The 13,633-nt window shown below is 45.3% G+C and overlaps 1 protein-coding gene across 2 annotated transcripts in view; it reads right to left on the bottom strand.

The window, feature by feature from the left end:
• Nucleotides 1-13,633, bottom strand: part of Adamts17 (ADAM metallopeptidase with thrombospondin type 1 motif 17) — a 147,824-nt gene that overhangs the window by 55,839 nt on the left and 78,352 nt on the right. For both annotated transcript variants that reach the window (XM_070043144.1, XM_070043145.1), the window contains exons 10-12: nucleotides 11,714-11,864; nucleotides 2,191-2,292; nucleotides 545-690 (exon numbers count right to left, since the gene is read on the bottom strand). In XM_070043144.1, coding sequence (XP_069899245.1) covers nucleotides 545-690; nucleotides 2,191-2,292; nucleotides 11,714-11,864 — 399 coding nt within the window. The remainder of the gene's footprint in view (nucleotides 1-544; nucleotides 691-2,190; nucleotides 2,293-11,713; nucleotides 11,865-13,633) is intronic.

The following is a 13,633-nucleotide window of genomic DNA, read 5'->3' as shown; positions in this document are numbered from 1 at the left end:
CGTCCAAGGGTGAACAGGAAACATCTCAGCATCATTACCATCAATGAAAAGAAACTTCACAGAGAAAACTCACCACAACTTGGCTCTGTCATAGAATTCTAGAAAGACCCATGAAAATTTGGATGAAGAAAACTGAACCCACAAATACTTTGTGATTCATGAACAAGTAGGCTGTCCCCAAATCTGCCAGCAGTTAGTATACATGCCAGTCTGTAGAACTTTCTGAAAACGGTTCATGCTCAAGGAAGTAAGCCATGAGGCAAGTGAGACAAATTGTGATACAACTCTCAGGTTCTTTTCTACAAGATCCCAGACAAGGAGCAAAGGAGCTAGCTGAACCTTGGGACTACATCATGTCCCCGTTCTCAGAGCTGCAGTGAACCTCAGACACACTGGACCCTCCCAAGGCTGTACACCCCTGGCCTTGGCTCTACCCCCACTTCTTTTGTGCTCCAGTTCTCAGCCTAAGGTGGTGAGAGCTGCAGGCACGAAATACTGATTGAGGTTCCCCACCCAGGGCAAAGACTGGACAGGAGAGACTTACGGGGGGTTGTCGCATTTCCTCTGCCGGAAGCGCGCGCCAGTCCCGCATGTCCGGCTGCACATGCTCCAGGGGCTCCACGGGCTCCAGTCCCCATCCACATGCTCGGGGATGGGGGTCTTACTCACGCACTCTCCGGCCCGACACCACTGCAAGATAGCAAGGAGGCCCGGGGCCCAGGCACTCAGCACGGCTTGATCCCCAACGGGCTGCCAGTCCCCCAGGATGTCAAAAGGCATTTTTAAGAACTTGCCTAGAAGTAAATTATTTCAGAGTAGGTAGATTTTCCAGTTCTAGCAATAACATACTCAATACCCATCTCCATTTCCCTGTTTGTGGTTTTTATTTTTTTTTTCATTTTGTCCTAAAGTTCCACATAGAATGTGCACCAGTGAGATTTTTTTCTAAAAGAAAATCATCCTCTTAGAAAATAACACGAATTTACAGGACAGAACTCATGAACATGGTTTCTGTAAGCTCTGATTCACTCATCAGGATCTCAGAGGTGTTTGGTGGTTAAGAATGTCAGCTCTAGACGGTACAGTTTTGTTCTAACAGAAAACCAATCTCTAAAATGAATTTTTTTCCCCCAAAGCATTAACATAGTGATTCTCAATCTCAGCACCAGAATAAAATGTTTTCTGGTGTTTTCACTTTTTCAAGGTGTGCTTACGCTAAGGAGAAAGTTGCTTGACTGATCCAGGCCATCTCTCCTTTCTAGTCCATCTCTCCTGTGCTCAAGGATCCACCTTGCTCTTGGACAACATTTTGCTAGAACAGAACAACACTGTTCTCGGTAGATTCATTTTATGATCATTTTGTGTATGGCAAGGGAAGCTTCTTCATTTAAAGAATACCAATGGAAAGTATTCTTAAGTAAATTTGCTCATGATAACGAAAATTAATTTAACAAAAATATGTTTCTTGGGTTTTTATTTTTTTTTAATCTGGGTGTCAGTGTTTTGTTGTTTGTAATTCTAGCTATGTGGAAGGCTGAGAAGGGGAGGATGGCATTTTGAGGCCAGGTGAGGCAGCAAAGTTCAAGAGACTCCTTTTCAATGAAGAACTGTACATAATGATGTGCAACTGGTATCTTTGCTACAATGGAAGCCCAAACAGGCGAATCAATGCCGAGGCACCAGCAGAAAGTGATACCTTATGTTAAAAATAAGGAAGGCAAAAACGTCTAGAGGCCTGAGTCAGAGTTGTAGTACTCACCTAGCAAGCATGAAGTTGTGAGTTCAATCCCTGGTACTTCCAAACAACAGAGTAAAAGGGTGAACACAAACACAGCAATGATACTCAGTAGACACTATGTTGAAAATGCACTATACAACTTGTGGGGATGGGAGGGGAAAACTGGAAGAGTACAAAGGAAGGGAATACACTGTCCAAAAAAGAAAAGTATTCTTTACCTGACTTATGTAACTGTAACCCCTCTCTGAATATCACCTTTGTTTTTTTTTTTTTTTTTTTTTGAAAAAGAAAGGTGGTGTAGTACCCCTTTTATCCTGTAGGGGCTCTCTGCATATTTGTGCAATGCCAGGGGCCTGGGGATATTTCGGGGGCTCCTGAGCAGAGCACACACTGCCTTAGGGAAGGAGAGTCACATCCAGCTCCTGCTCTGGGTGGTGGGAGGGCAGGGTTACCTTGTCTGCCCCACACTCGGTGCCATCCAGGGGAGGGTCCAGCTTGGTCTTGCAGGATGAATCTCCTTCCACCAGGCACCACAGGCCAGCACACATCAGATGCTGCAGGACAAGGAAAGGAACTGTGGTGACTGCCCAGGACACCCACAGTCACCCCAGCTACAGCTTGGACTGGGCTCCAGACCCACAATCCACTGTGCTTACATGATTGCCCGGAAGTGAGCCCCTCCCTCCCAAATAAAAGAGTTGTGTACAACAGAGTTAGAGAAGCTGCCTTCCCTTCTCTCTGCCTAGTTCCTAGCTTGCCTGAGCTAGGAAGAATTTCTTATAGTATTTCACCTAGGGGAAAAAATGTTTTAAAAAAACCCCACAGACAGACAAGTACAATAATTCTAAATAAAGAAAAATAGCCATTTTAGAACATAGACACCTAACTGCATTAATAAGAAATCTGGACACCAGCCAAGTACTGGAAGATGATGATTTACCAAAAATCATTGAGGCATACTCGGCCAGTGTGCTTCCCCTTGAGACCTTGGGTACGGACAGTGCCCACGCCATAAGGAGCACCAGCCTGATGTGCGGGATACTAAGGCACATGAGCAAGGTCAGCCCCATTGACCACACAGCTACCCTACCTTCAGTGTACCTTTCTCAGTTTCTCCCCCTGCAGACAGACCATCCTTCCCCCTTCCCCCCAGAACTTCCTGGGATCCCATCCCAGATAAACTCACACCCCAGTTCCCGCCTCCTGACCTGGAAATTGAAACCAGATGTATGCAAGGATCTTTTAAAGATGCAGTCCCTCCATGATGCCAAACCTAATGTGCCACCATGCTCCCCAAAGTGAAAGAAGGGACCAAAATAAAGAAGAAAAAGGGAAGGAAACCAGAGATAGAAGATGCTTTTAAAAAAAGAGCTAACTCTAAACCCAGGGCGCTCTTTCATTTGTTCAAATATGTAGCAGCTGATGTGTGCCTTCAAAGTTGTCCAGGATCCAAATAGAATACTGTACACTTGGGTTCAGAAAAACCTGCACCTTTCCATGATTGCTCACCTCTCCCCAGAACGGTAAAAAAGATGAGAGCATTGAGCCAGCCACAGCTGGTTCTCTAAAGACCCACTATGCCTCATTCAATGTTTGATTCCTTGAACTTTCACCCCAGAGCTCTCCAAGAGGGCTGCATCCATGCGTGGACATGTGGACACATGTTTACAGGCAAGGCTCACATGAGAGGGTGTTGGGGGGGGGGCTGTAAGACTTGGAATCAGAAGAAATAACAACTCCATCAGCAGATAGGGGAAGGAAGGGTGGTGAACTTTCTATTTTGTTATTTTATTGATAGTGTCTTCTCATCAAGTTTTTCATCATCTAACAGAGGAGAGAGAGGCTAGACAGATTTCTTAAACAAAACACAGGAACAATGAATGCATGAGTATTTCTCTCTTAAAATTAAGCCCTCTTAAAAGAAAGGACAGCCAGGCACTGGTGGCTCATGCCTCTAATCCTAGCTACTCAAGAGAGGCTAAGATCTGAGGATCAAAGCAAGCCTGGGGCAGGAAAGTCCAAAAGACTTTTTATCTCCAATTAGCCATCAGAAAACCAGAAGTGGCACTGTGGCTCAAAGTGGTAGGTAGAGCACTAGCCTTGAGCAAAAAATCTCAAGGACAATGTCCAGGCCCTGAGTCCAAGCCTCATGACTGACACACACACACACACACACACACACACACACACACACACACACACACACACACACACACACACACACACACACACACACACACACACACACACACACACACACACACACACACACACACACACACACACACACACACACACACCACAACTGGGAGAATATAAGAAGATATTTGCAAGAGATAGAAGAGATTCTCTTGACGCAGACAGCCAACAAAGTATATCTAGAGCATATTTAAAAACTCCTAGAGATGAAATGAAAAAAGACCCAGTAGAAAAATGTGCAAAAGACCTGAACAGGCACTTCACAAAAGGGTATTTAAATAGCCAGTAAACACATGCCCAACCTCTTTAGTTGTGAGATCACCATAAGATACCTCTGTGTACCCAAGAGAAGGGCAGGAAGCAAGAAGACTGAGAATTCCCAGTGTCCACAAGGATATGGTCTAAGAGCAGCTGTTGTGTGGTGATGAGATGCTAACTTGGCTTAACAACTTTGGAAAACTGTTTCAGAGAATTTAATGAAGCTGAAGATGTAATTTTTGTTGTTGTTGTACTTTTGCAGTAGTGATGTTTTAACTCAGAGCCTCACGTGCTCTACCATTTGATCCATGCCTTCAGCCTTTTCTGTTTATGTTTTTTAAAAGAGTCTACCTGTGAAAGCCTGGATTGTGATGTTCCTACTTAAGCTGAGATGGAAGACCTAGCTTATTTGTAAAGACGGGGTGTATGTGGCAGGGGACGTGTCTCACAAATGCTTTTTCCAGCTGGCTTTAACCTGTGATCTGCGATCCTCCTGAGTGTGACCTCCCCAATAGCTAGAGATCCAGGTGTGTGCCACCATGCCCAGCACCCCCCCCCCACATATCCACTACCCAGAATTGCACTCCTCTGTATATACTAAAAATATGTCTGTGTATATTCTTCAAATTCACCATCTACCTGCATTCATCCCAAGGTGGAAAACACCAGAATACTGATCAAGAGAAAAATGAATTAAGAGACATGAGAATAATGGAATATTATTTCATGCACAGTTCAAACAGGTAAAACTATGGTGTTACTATGGTGCTAGGAGTCAGTATGGTGGTGTTGCTTTTGAATTAGTTTTTGAGAAAAAGGAAAGAAAAAGGGCTGAGCAGAAAGAAGAGTATCAAACCTGAGTCTTGAATCCGGCTGGAGTAGAAATTTTACCAAGCCCAACAACCACCATAGTGCGGGTTCATTTTCATTAGAAAACAGGATAAGTTACATGATGGTCCATCACAGTACTGCCTTCTAGACAAGAGCCGTCACTCACGCCATGGTTCACAAGTGACCAATTCCTCAGGGGCCTGTCATCCTCAGCTCAGGACAGCTCTGGAGGCAGTGTGTGGAGATCAAAGGGCTCAAGCTGGGTGGAAAGGACAGGCTTCCTAAAGAGCTAAAATAATGGGACAGGAAAGAGTTTGAATAGGAATTCAAGACCCTGCCTTGAAATAAAAGATCTCAGCTTCAGATTGAAATGTGAAGCTTTGTTCCCAGAAAAATAGAAAAGAATGATGAAACCCAGAGGCTTGGCCTAATCAGGTTATTCGATGTCAAAGATAAAATAAAAGGCCCTTTGGGCCATCAGGTCAGGCGGAGGGACAGGGTGATATTTGTGAGGGAGGGGTGTCAGGCTGTGGGCAGAGGTCTGTGAGGGGATCACCCAGGGCAGTGCAGAAGAAAGATCCCGTGATCCGAGGACATTTTTGGACATTGAACAAAGTCTGAAATACTATAACATCTTACTCTTTGAGCTCCAACATGACAGCACAAGGGGAAAATTCCATACCTAATCTAGTGCAATGGGTCACTGTCAAAATGCTGGGGAACAAAGGATGATGTGAAATGACCCTAGGTTGTATATATAAGGTGTACGTGAAACAGAAATGATCTTCATGTTCAGTATGGGTGCCCTCCCCAAGGTGTCCCATGGTGTATATGACAATATCCTCAAGTATAAACAAATCGCAAATCAAGCTGGACACTGGTGGCTCAGGCCTGTAATCCCAGCTACTCAAGAGGTAGACTTAAGAGGATCACAATTTATGCCAGGCTGGGCAAAAAAGTTAGTGAGACTCAATCTGTGTGTGTGTGGTGGGGGGAACAGGTCAGGGATGGTGAAGCAGAGGTAGGAAAGTCACAAAGTCTATGACTGGCCCCAGACAAAAGTGTGAGACCTTACCTGAAAATAACTAAAGCTAAAAGGGCTAGAGTGGATGGCTCAAGAGGCAGAGTCACTCACTGCCTAGCAAGTGTAAAACCCTGAGTTCAAACCCCAGTAACCCACTCCCTAATTTAGCTTCACTGATAGCACAAGCCAAATACAGATCAAACAAAATGCCAAGAGCTGGATGAAAAAGCAACAAATCCAAATTTTCTACAAAGTCTACTGCGGTTTGAAGTTGTTCCCCAGAAGAGCATGCCAGGACTGCTTCTGGAAGGCTCCCTGTGTCTTGGGTGTGGTCAGTCCTTACATGTTCCTGAGAACAGAGACCCTTCACCTGGCTGGGGTTGGGTGCTGCTCTGGCACGGCCAGGGACCCAGAACCTCATCTAGCAGGGACACAGGAATGAAGATGACGCACACCGCTTGCCAGATCTGGGGAGAAATCTGAGGAAGACCATCCACTGTAAGCTTTCAAACCCTTCCGGAAAATTTGAGCCATCTGCTGCCAGAGTCCCAAGGCTTCAAGAGCCGAAACAGAGACAGGCAGGACAGCTTTCAGCCCTGTGTACAACCACACAGCTCTGTCTGAGAGGGAGGAGGCCAGGGAGTGCCGAGATGCTGCCAGCTTCCCACTCAAGCCAGCCCCACTTGGCCCTCAAGGACCATATTTTATTGAGACTAGCCGTTTCCAAACCAGGCTGGCTGACTGAATCCTGGCAGAAGCTATATAAAAAGACAAAGACGTCAGGCACCAGTGGCTCAAGCCTGTATCATCCTAGCCACTCAGGAGGCTGAGATCTGAGGCTCACAGTTCGAAGCCAGCCTGGGCAGGAAAGTCTGTCAGACTCCTATCTCCAATGAATCACCCAGAAATGGAGTTACGGCTCAAGTGAGATAGCACTAGTCTTGAGTAGAAAAAGCTCAGGGACAGTACCTCGGCCCAGAGGTCAAGCCCCAGGATCTGAAGAAGAAAAACAAAGACCTAGAAACAGTTCTCCTTACATATTTTAAGAGAGGATTTTGGGTAGGACACAAACACTTCTGTCTCTTGAGGCGACTCCAAGGTTTAGAAATAAGTCTCAGGTGAGATTTAACACCTGGAGATTCAATGTCCATCACGATGTGAAGCCCCTCTGCAGGACCAGGAAAGATGATGGATGTCAAGAGCAGTCTTCAGGACTTACTACCTCTCTGGGTACCAGGAGAAAGGGAAAGCCCAGGTGCAAACACAGAAAAGGACTGGTCCACGTGATGGGTAAATTGTCTTGTCTTTTCACATTGGATCCAAGAAACCAGGGGACAGGAAAAAAAGAAAAAAGAGTACCTGTTGTTACCTGCTTGTTTAGTGGTCTAGTTCATCTAACTGAAGTCTGCCAACAGCCCCTATAGTTGTATGCATCTGTAGTTGTTGTTGTTTGTTTTTCCATTTTGCAGATCAACAGACTGAAGCATAGAGAGACTAAGGGCACATCCAGTAAGAAGAGGCGGGGAGGGAGTGGGGGTCTTGACTCTACATAGAGCCTTTGTCCTCGCCATGTACGAGACAGCACCTTCATGCCATGCCATGGGAAGCAGCAAAGAAAGGAACCCTAGGCAGGAGAGAAGGCATAAACTCCCCTGATGCCCGCAACCACTCCCAGCCTCCAGCCTCCAGGAATAACTGGATCATAGCTTTGGTGCTCAACTGAGAAGAACAGCACAAACAGCACAATGCAGCCTGTTGTGAACATCACAGCATGAAGATGCACTTGCGTTCCCACACAAACACTACTGTAAGCACTTCTGAGCTGCCTACCTTCCTTCCTACCTGTGGCAGCCATAGCTGAGCTTCTGGAGAGTGTGGCAGGAGGCGGTGCTGAGATGCAGATGGGAGCAAGGATGAGCACGTGACTTTCAACTAAGACCTCTCCAGGCTCTGGGGGGAAGGTGAAGAAGAAATCCTGGAGAGGGTGTGCCTTTGTGAGACAGTGCACACTGCCCATCCCTATGCTCTTCTGACTTAAGTAGCAATATATGGCTATGCCAAACCATGCCTATCCTTCCCACCCTTTGTTTATCTGGCAGACTATCTGAGACTCAATAACTCTAAAGCCTTGTCAAAGAATAACTCTGCTCTTCAGGGATGTTGCTGACAGGGGACAGAAGGAACTTGTAATAATAAAAAAAAAAGACTGATTGGGCTAATTGCATAGAGTTCATTTCCCTTTTCTAATAAATATTTACCATTCAATGTTTATATAACTTTTTTATGTTTGGACTTTCTTGAAATGCTTTACTGAATTAAAAACATCACATTACCATTGGCTAAAAGAGGAGACAGCCATATTTGCCAGTAACTTCTACAACAAATGCCAGCTATCGACGCCAATTTTTTATACTTCATATTTCCATAGACAGCTCAGCCTTACAATACCAGCATTCTGCAGACAGACATGAAAGGTTCAGTGGTGATGGTATGGGGGCCTCCCGGAGTGCTGAAATCTGAAAGGGACCGGGTCCTGGTTCTCCCTTATGCAAATGTTTAAAAGAACAGCAACCTGGTTAGTATTTGAAGCTGGGTCTACTCCCCTAAGCAACTTTAGCAATGGTTTCCGATACTTGACACTTCTGATTCGGGGAATAGTTCTCTTCATTTTGATGGGCCTCCAGACAGCTATGCATGGTGAGTGCCAAGAGCAGAACAGACCTGCAAGTCCAATCACAAAGAAGCTCCGTACTCGAAATTTTACCCAAAGAAAAGCAAGGCCTCACAGGCTACTGTAGGTACTTCCTGCTGTAGGAAGCTACTGGCCGGTCTGCCTGGCATTCTCCAACACCTCTTGCCTAGTCTTTCCAAGCTCCAAGAATCTGGTGGTGCTTATAAATCTCTCTCAAGAGTATACTTGCCAACACACAATTTAAAGGCACCTAAGAATATCAAGGAAACAAATTTAAACAAAGTACAAAGTACAAAAAGAATGACTAATGCAGCATAGAGTAATGTGTGTTTGTCAACACATTCCATGACAAGACCCAGTCCTGGCTCTTGTAACCACTGTAATGTTGAAGGAATCAGAGCGTATGAATGTGTTAGCTGGCCATGAGAGCCATGACTATTATTTGGTATGAAAGCATTCATGATTTCCCATCACAGTGGCTGTCCCGTGAACACTGTTGCCAATGTTTGTAACAGAAGGAAATAGAAGTTCAGTTAAAAGCTGGGAAAAGATAAAGGTGCAATTGCTTTCTTATCCCAGTTCATAAATCCTTTGCTACTATCCAAGGATCTTAGTTTGGCCTTTTTGATTCAGTAGAATTGCATCCATGTATGGTTAAGAAATGGGGGACCCTCAAGAACAAGAAGGCCTCTGTCCTCCCTCAGGAAAAAGAGGGGGTTCATCTTTAGTTCCGCAGAAGAAGGTGCAGCCAAATGAAAATAGTCTACCACATTGTCAAGGTGTTTTTTTTCCCCATTAAAATGTTATCTGTCTTGTTCCTCTTATGTTTCTTTGCTCTGTATTCCAGGAAAAGAAAATATTCAACTCCTTAGTACCGGTGTGTCTCATAGTTTTATTCCCTGGGCAGTTTCCAACTTCCCTTATATTTCATTATAGTTTTATTTCCTGCAGTAGGCTTAAAGTTCCAAAAAAGATCTTTAAGACAAAAGACAATGCCTCACAATGGTGAGGCATCTTTCCCTGCAGATTCCCACCAGGCCATCAGGGATGCCAGGAGGCTGGCCAGTAAGGCTGCCATTTTATTGTGTTTTTGAGAGACTAGGGGCTTGGTGTGTGGAAAGCATTCTCAATCCCCAATGCTTGAATGCTGTTTTTAAGTCTCCTCCAGACTTCTGGAGTTGTAACTCACAGTATTCACTCCTGGCAAGGACTGTTGCTCTTTCTTTTTTATGACATCTAGTAAGTAGGCAGAGAGAGAGAGAGAGAGAGAGAGAGAGAGAGAGAGAGAGAGAGAGAGAGAGAGTGTGTGTGTGTGTGTGTGTGTGTGTGTGTGTGTGTGTGTGTGTGTGTTTCCTACTACAAGGGGCCAGCAGTGGTTTGGAGAATCCTGTTGAGAATTCTTCAGCATATTTCTTTCTGAAATCACTGGAGCTGCTCTGAGATGCGATGACATCATTGGTGTGAAGTGTTGACCAACCGGTCCTGTCTATCTGGAGACATAGGATGACCTTATGGGGTCTCAAGAACTCCCATCTACATAGACAATGTCACGAACTCTTACATACAGTAGGTTGCACTGGTTTCTCACTGGATGGGAGTGTAAATGACCAGTGAGGAATTACAATTTTTCCTAATATAACCTATTTCAAATGGGCTTACCCATTTCAATCCTTAAGAATTATGAAAGCATGAATAATAATGGCTGTAAGATCATTGGGTTAAAAGAACTTTCTGGCTGGTTCTGGGCTTCTCTGGCTAGATGAGAAGGGCAGGTTTTAAACAATGCTTGATTTTTCATACCCCTCTTAAGCTAAATATTAGACCTGAACAGACTGGAGTCAGAAAGGAAATAACAGCACAGGTGTCGTCCTTGCTCACAAGGCACTGCTTTTGTGACAGATCCTCTACACAGCACTGAACATGCACTAACTTCTTGGTGCCTGAGATTTCTCAATGAAGATACTAAGACGGGGGTGGGGGGGGTGTAAGGGTGGGACTGAGAACCAGTTTGAGCTCGCTCCCTACTGGACTCACAGCACTGCCCTGGATGGCTCTTGTCCTGGGAAGAAAACATGGAAATGTCTACAAGTAGCCCTGCAAGACCCTTGCCAAAGTTTCATGTGTTTTTCTGGCAAATCGCATGCAGATTCTCAGGCCTTGAGAGGAATATATCACAGAGCAGAACTGGGATAAATTTTTTTTTTTGTGCCAAGGGAAGTTTGGAATTCTATGACATCATTTGAGAGCTATGCAAAATTATCGGTACCAGAAGATGGCTTCAGGTGGGCAGCCACTGAGAAATATGGCATCATTGAGAAGCAATAATTCTGTGGGCCTCTTCTATGGCCCTCAGGCTTGGAATTCAAGGCTTGTCCAGCCAGGGCCCCTAGTCTGTTATACAGGTGGCCACAGATATGGCAACTTCCCTGCCCCAGATCTTCAGCCCCACTTGGTATCCTCTACCCACAAAGTTGATAAAGTCACAGGCATTACCCCATTTGCAACACAGTGAAAAACTGTGCATTCTGTGAGTGGCCAGACTGGACTCCAAATCCTTGCTCTACTACCTATTACCCATGCCACTATGGGTGACCAGTAAGTTTCACTAGTTTTTGTCAACTGTAACACAGAAACAGAACCTAGGGGATGAGGACTAACTGGGGTCATTTGACCAGTACGAAAACTTGAGGACCACACTTGTAGGCATTGGTTCAATAAATAAATCTCCCTGCAGAGTTTCTTGGGTGCCAGATGTATGTGGATAGCCATGGGTGGGTGTGGGTACACACTTGACTCTTGGGGGCGCATATGTGCACGTGAACAAACGTGCGTATGTCTGTGGATGTGTGCATGGGCATGCATGTGACTACCTATGATCTTTGGGTGAATCCAAACCTGCAACAGGCAGGCCAGGCTTGTACCCCTTCCTGAGCAAGCCCCCTCCTCCCCTCACCCTTGCATGGCTGCTTACCTCCATGTTTCTGCAGAAGGTGGCGTTCGTGCCAAATAGGATCTGGCATTGCTCATTGGCACTGTAGTGCATACCCGGCAACTTGTGTGGGAGGCGGAGGGCATGTTGGCTCCTGGGATCTGTGATCAGCAAGCAGGTGCTGACTTTGGACCTGAAAACACCCAAGAAGTGAGCTGATGTGCAGAAGTCCTGTCTGGGTTTCAGGTTTGATCTTTCAGTCCCTAAAATGCACCTGCAGCTTCCTTATGGGAAAAGGGCCTCAGCACAGGATGGGGGACTAGGTGCTGTTTTTCTAGTTTATTTTCCCTCCACATGGCCACTTGAGAGGGGCCCGGGGAAGTTAGTGAGAAGGCTTTTAAAATAGATTACTAGGGGGCTGTCTTAGAATATATGGCTTTGTGCAAATGTTATCATGTATCAAGTACAAGCCCCAGTTAGGGCTTTTGACTTTTAAAATAAAATCAAAGTGCATATTTCCAACTCTTCCCTGAAAGGCCTGCTGGGCCAAGACTAATGTCCTTCATGATGTCCTTCATAATGTCCTTCATAATGTCCTAGCTACACCTCCTGTGTCACAGAGGGCTGGCCAGGAGGTTGCAGGAAAGGATTTCAGGATTCCACCCACAATGGGAGAGTTCATGTACCATAGGAGGCACATTTGCCCAAATCACCACTAGGAGATTAGATACTTACATGCATTTATTTTCTATCCCTACAGCAAGGCAGATAGCAATTAAAAGGAAAGTCAGACATCTGCCAATATTTGGGGTTTTGTTTGTTTTGGTTTTGGCGCTGGGGACTGAATTCAGGGCTTTCTGCTCACTTCCTAAGGCAAGAGCGCTAACTCTAGTTGAGCCACACCCTCGCTCCACACAAATGCACACACGTACATACACATCCTGTACTTCTGCTTTAAATTTGTTCTTTAGATAGGGTTTCCTGTTGGCTTTATCCAAGCTTGCCTCAGGTGGTGATCCTCCAACCTTTACCACCCGCATAGCTGGGACTACAGGCATGCATACACCATCACACCTGCAGGCTGCCAAAATTCTTGAGGAAAATTGTGGCATATACACAAGTACACATAGCTGAAGTGGATCTACCTCTCCCAGGCCCAGACACAACCCACTTATCACCAGTTGGACCAATTTAGCATGTTGGTTATCACTTCTGGGTTTACCCTTCCAGGTAAAGTGATAACAGAAAATGACTAAGGACATCTTACTAAGATGCTCTGGGGGCTAGCTGTGTGGCTCAAATGGTAGAGCACCATCTGAGAAAGCAAATTAAGCAAGTGTGATGCCCTGCATTCAAACCCCAGAACTGGCAAAAAAAAAATTTTTAAAGAAAATGAAACACGAATCGTCCTATTCTTAAAAGCATGAGCATCAGGGCTCATGACTGTAATCATGGCTATTTAGAAAGCTCAGATCTGGAGGACTATGGTTCAACATCAGACAAGGCAGAAAATTAACCAGCAAAAAGCTAGACAGGAGGCTTGGTCCAGGTAGTAGAGTGCCTGTAAGAGAGCAAGCTGAGTGAGCCCAATGCCCAGCATTCAAACTCTGGTAATAAAGGGGGAAAAAGATAAAATATCTGAAAGAAGACTGATAACTTTGCTCAGGCAGTAGAGCACCTACCCAGCGAGTCCAGGGCTCTGTGAGAGACACTTTTCCTCACATGAGGTGAGCAATTTCCCCTCTGGACCCAAAGAATTTTACTCCCCAGAAAGTGTTCAGCTTTGTAGCAATGGAAGGTCACAAATCTGCAGAGATATGCAGTGGGTTTGGAAGATGAGGTCATAATACTGATCCACAGCCATCATTTGATGGTCACCTACATACGTGGCATCCAACATCACCGCAGATGCAGACCTGGGAGGACAATTTACCTATCACAGTAGATGCTGCCCTGCCCACA

This window comes from Dipodomys merriami, unplaced genomic scaffold (genome assembly GCF_024711535.1).
Source record: "Dipodomys merriami isolate MVZ:Mamm:240054 unplaced genomic scaffold, mDipMer1.0.p SCAF_33, whole genome shotgun sequence".
NCBI lineage: Eukaryota > Metazoa > Chordata > Mammalia > Rodentia > Heteromyidae > Dipodomys > Dipodomys merriami.
The sequence above is the reverse complement of the archived record's forward strand: the minus strand, read 5'-3'. Positions and strand labels throughout refer to the sequence as shown.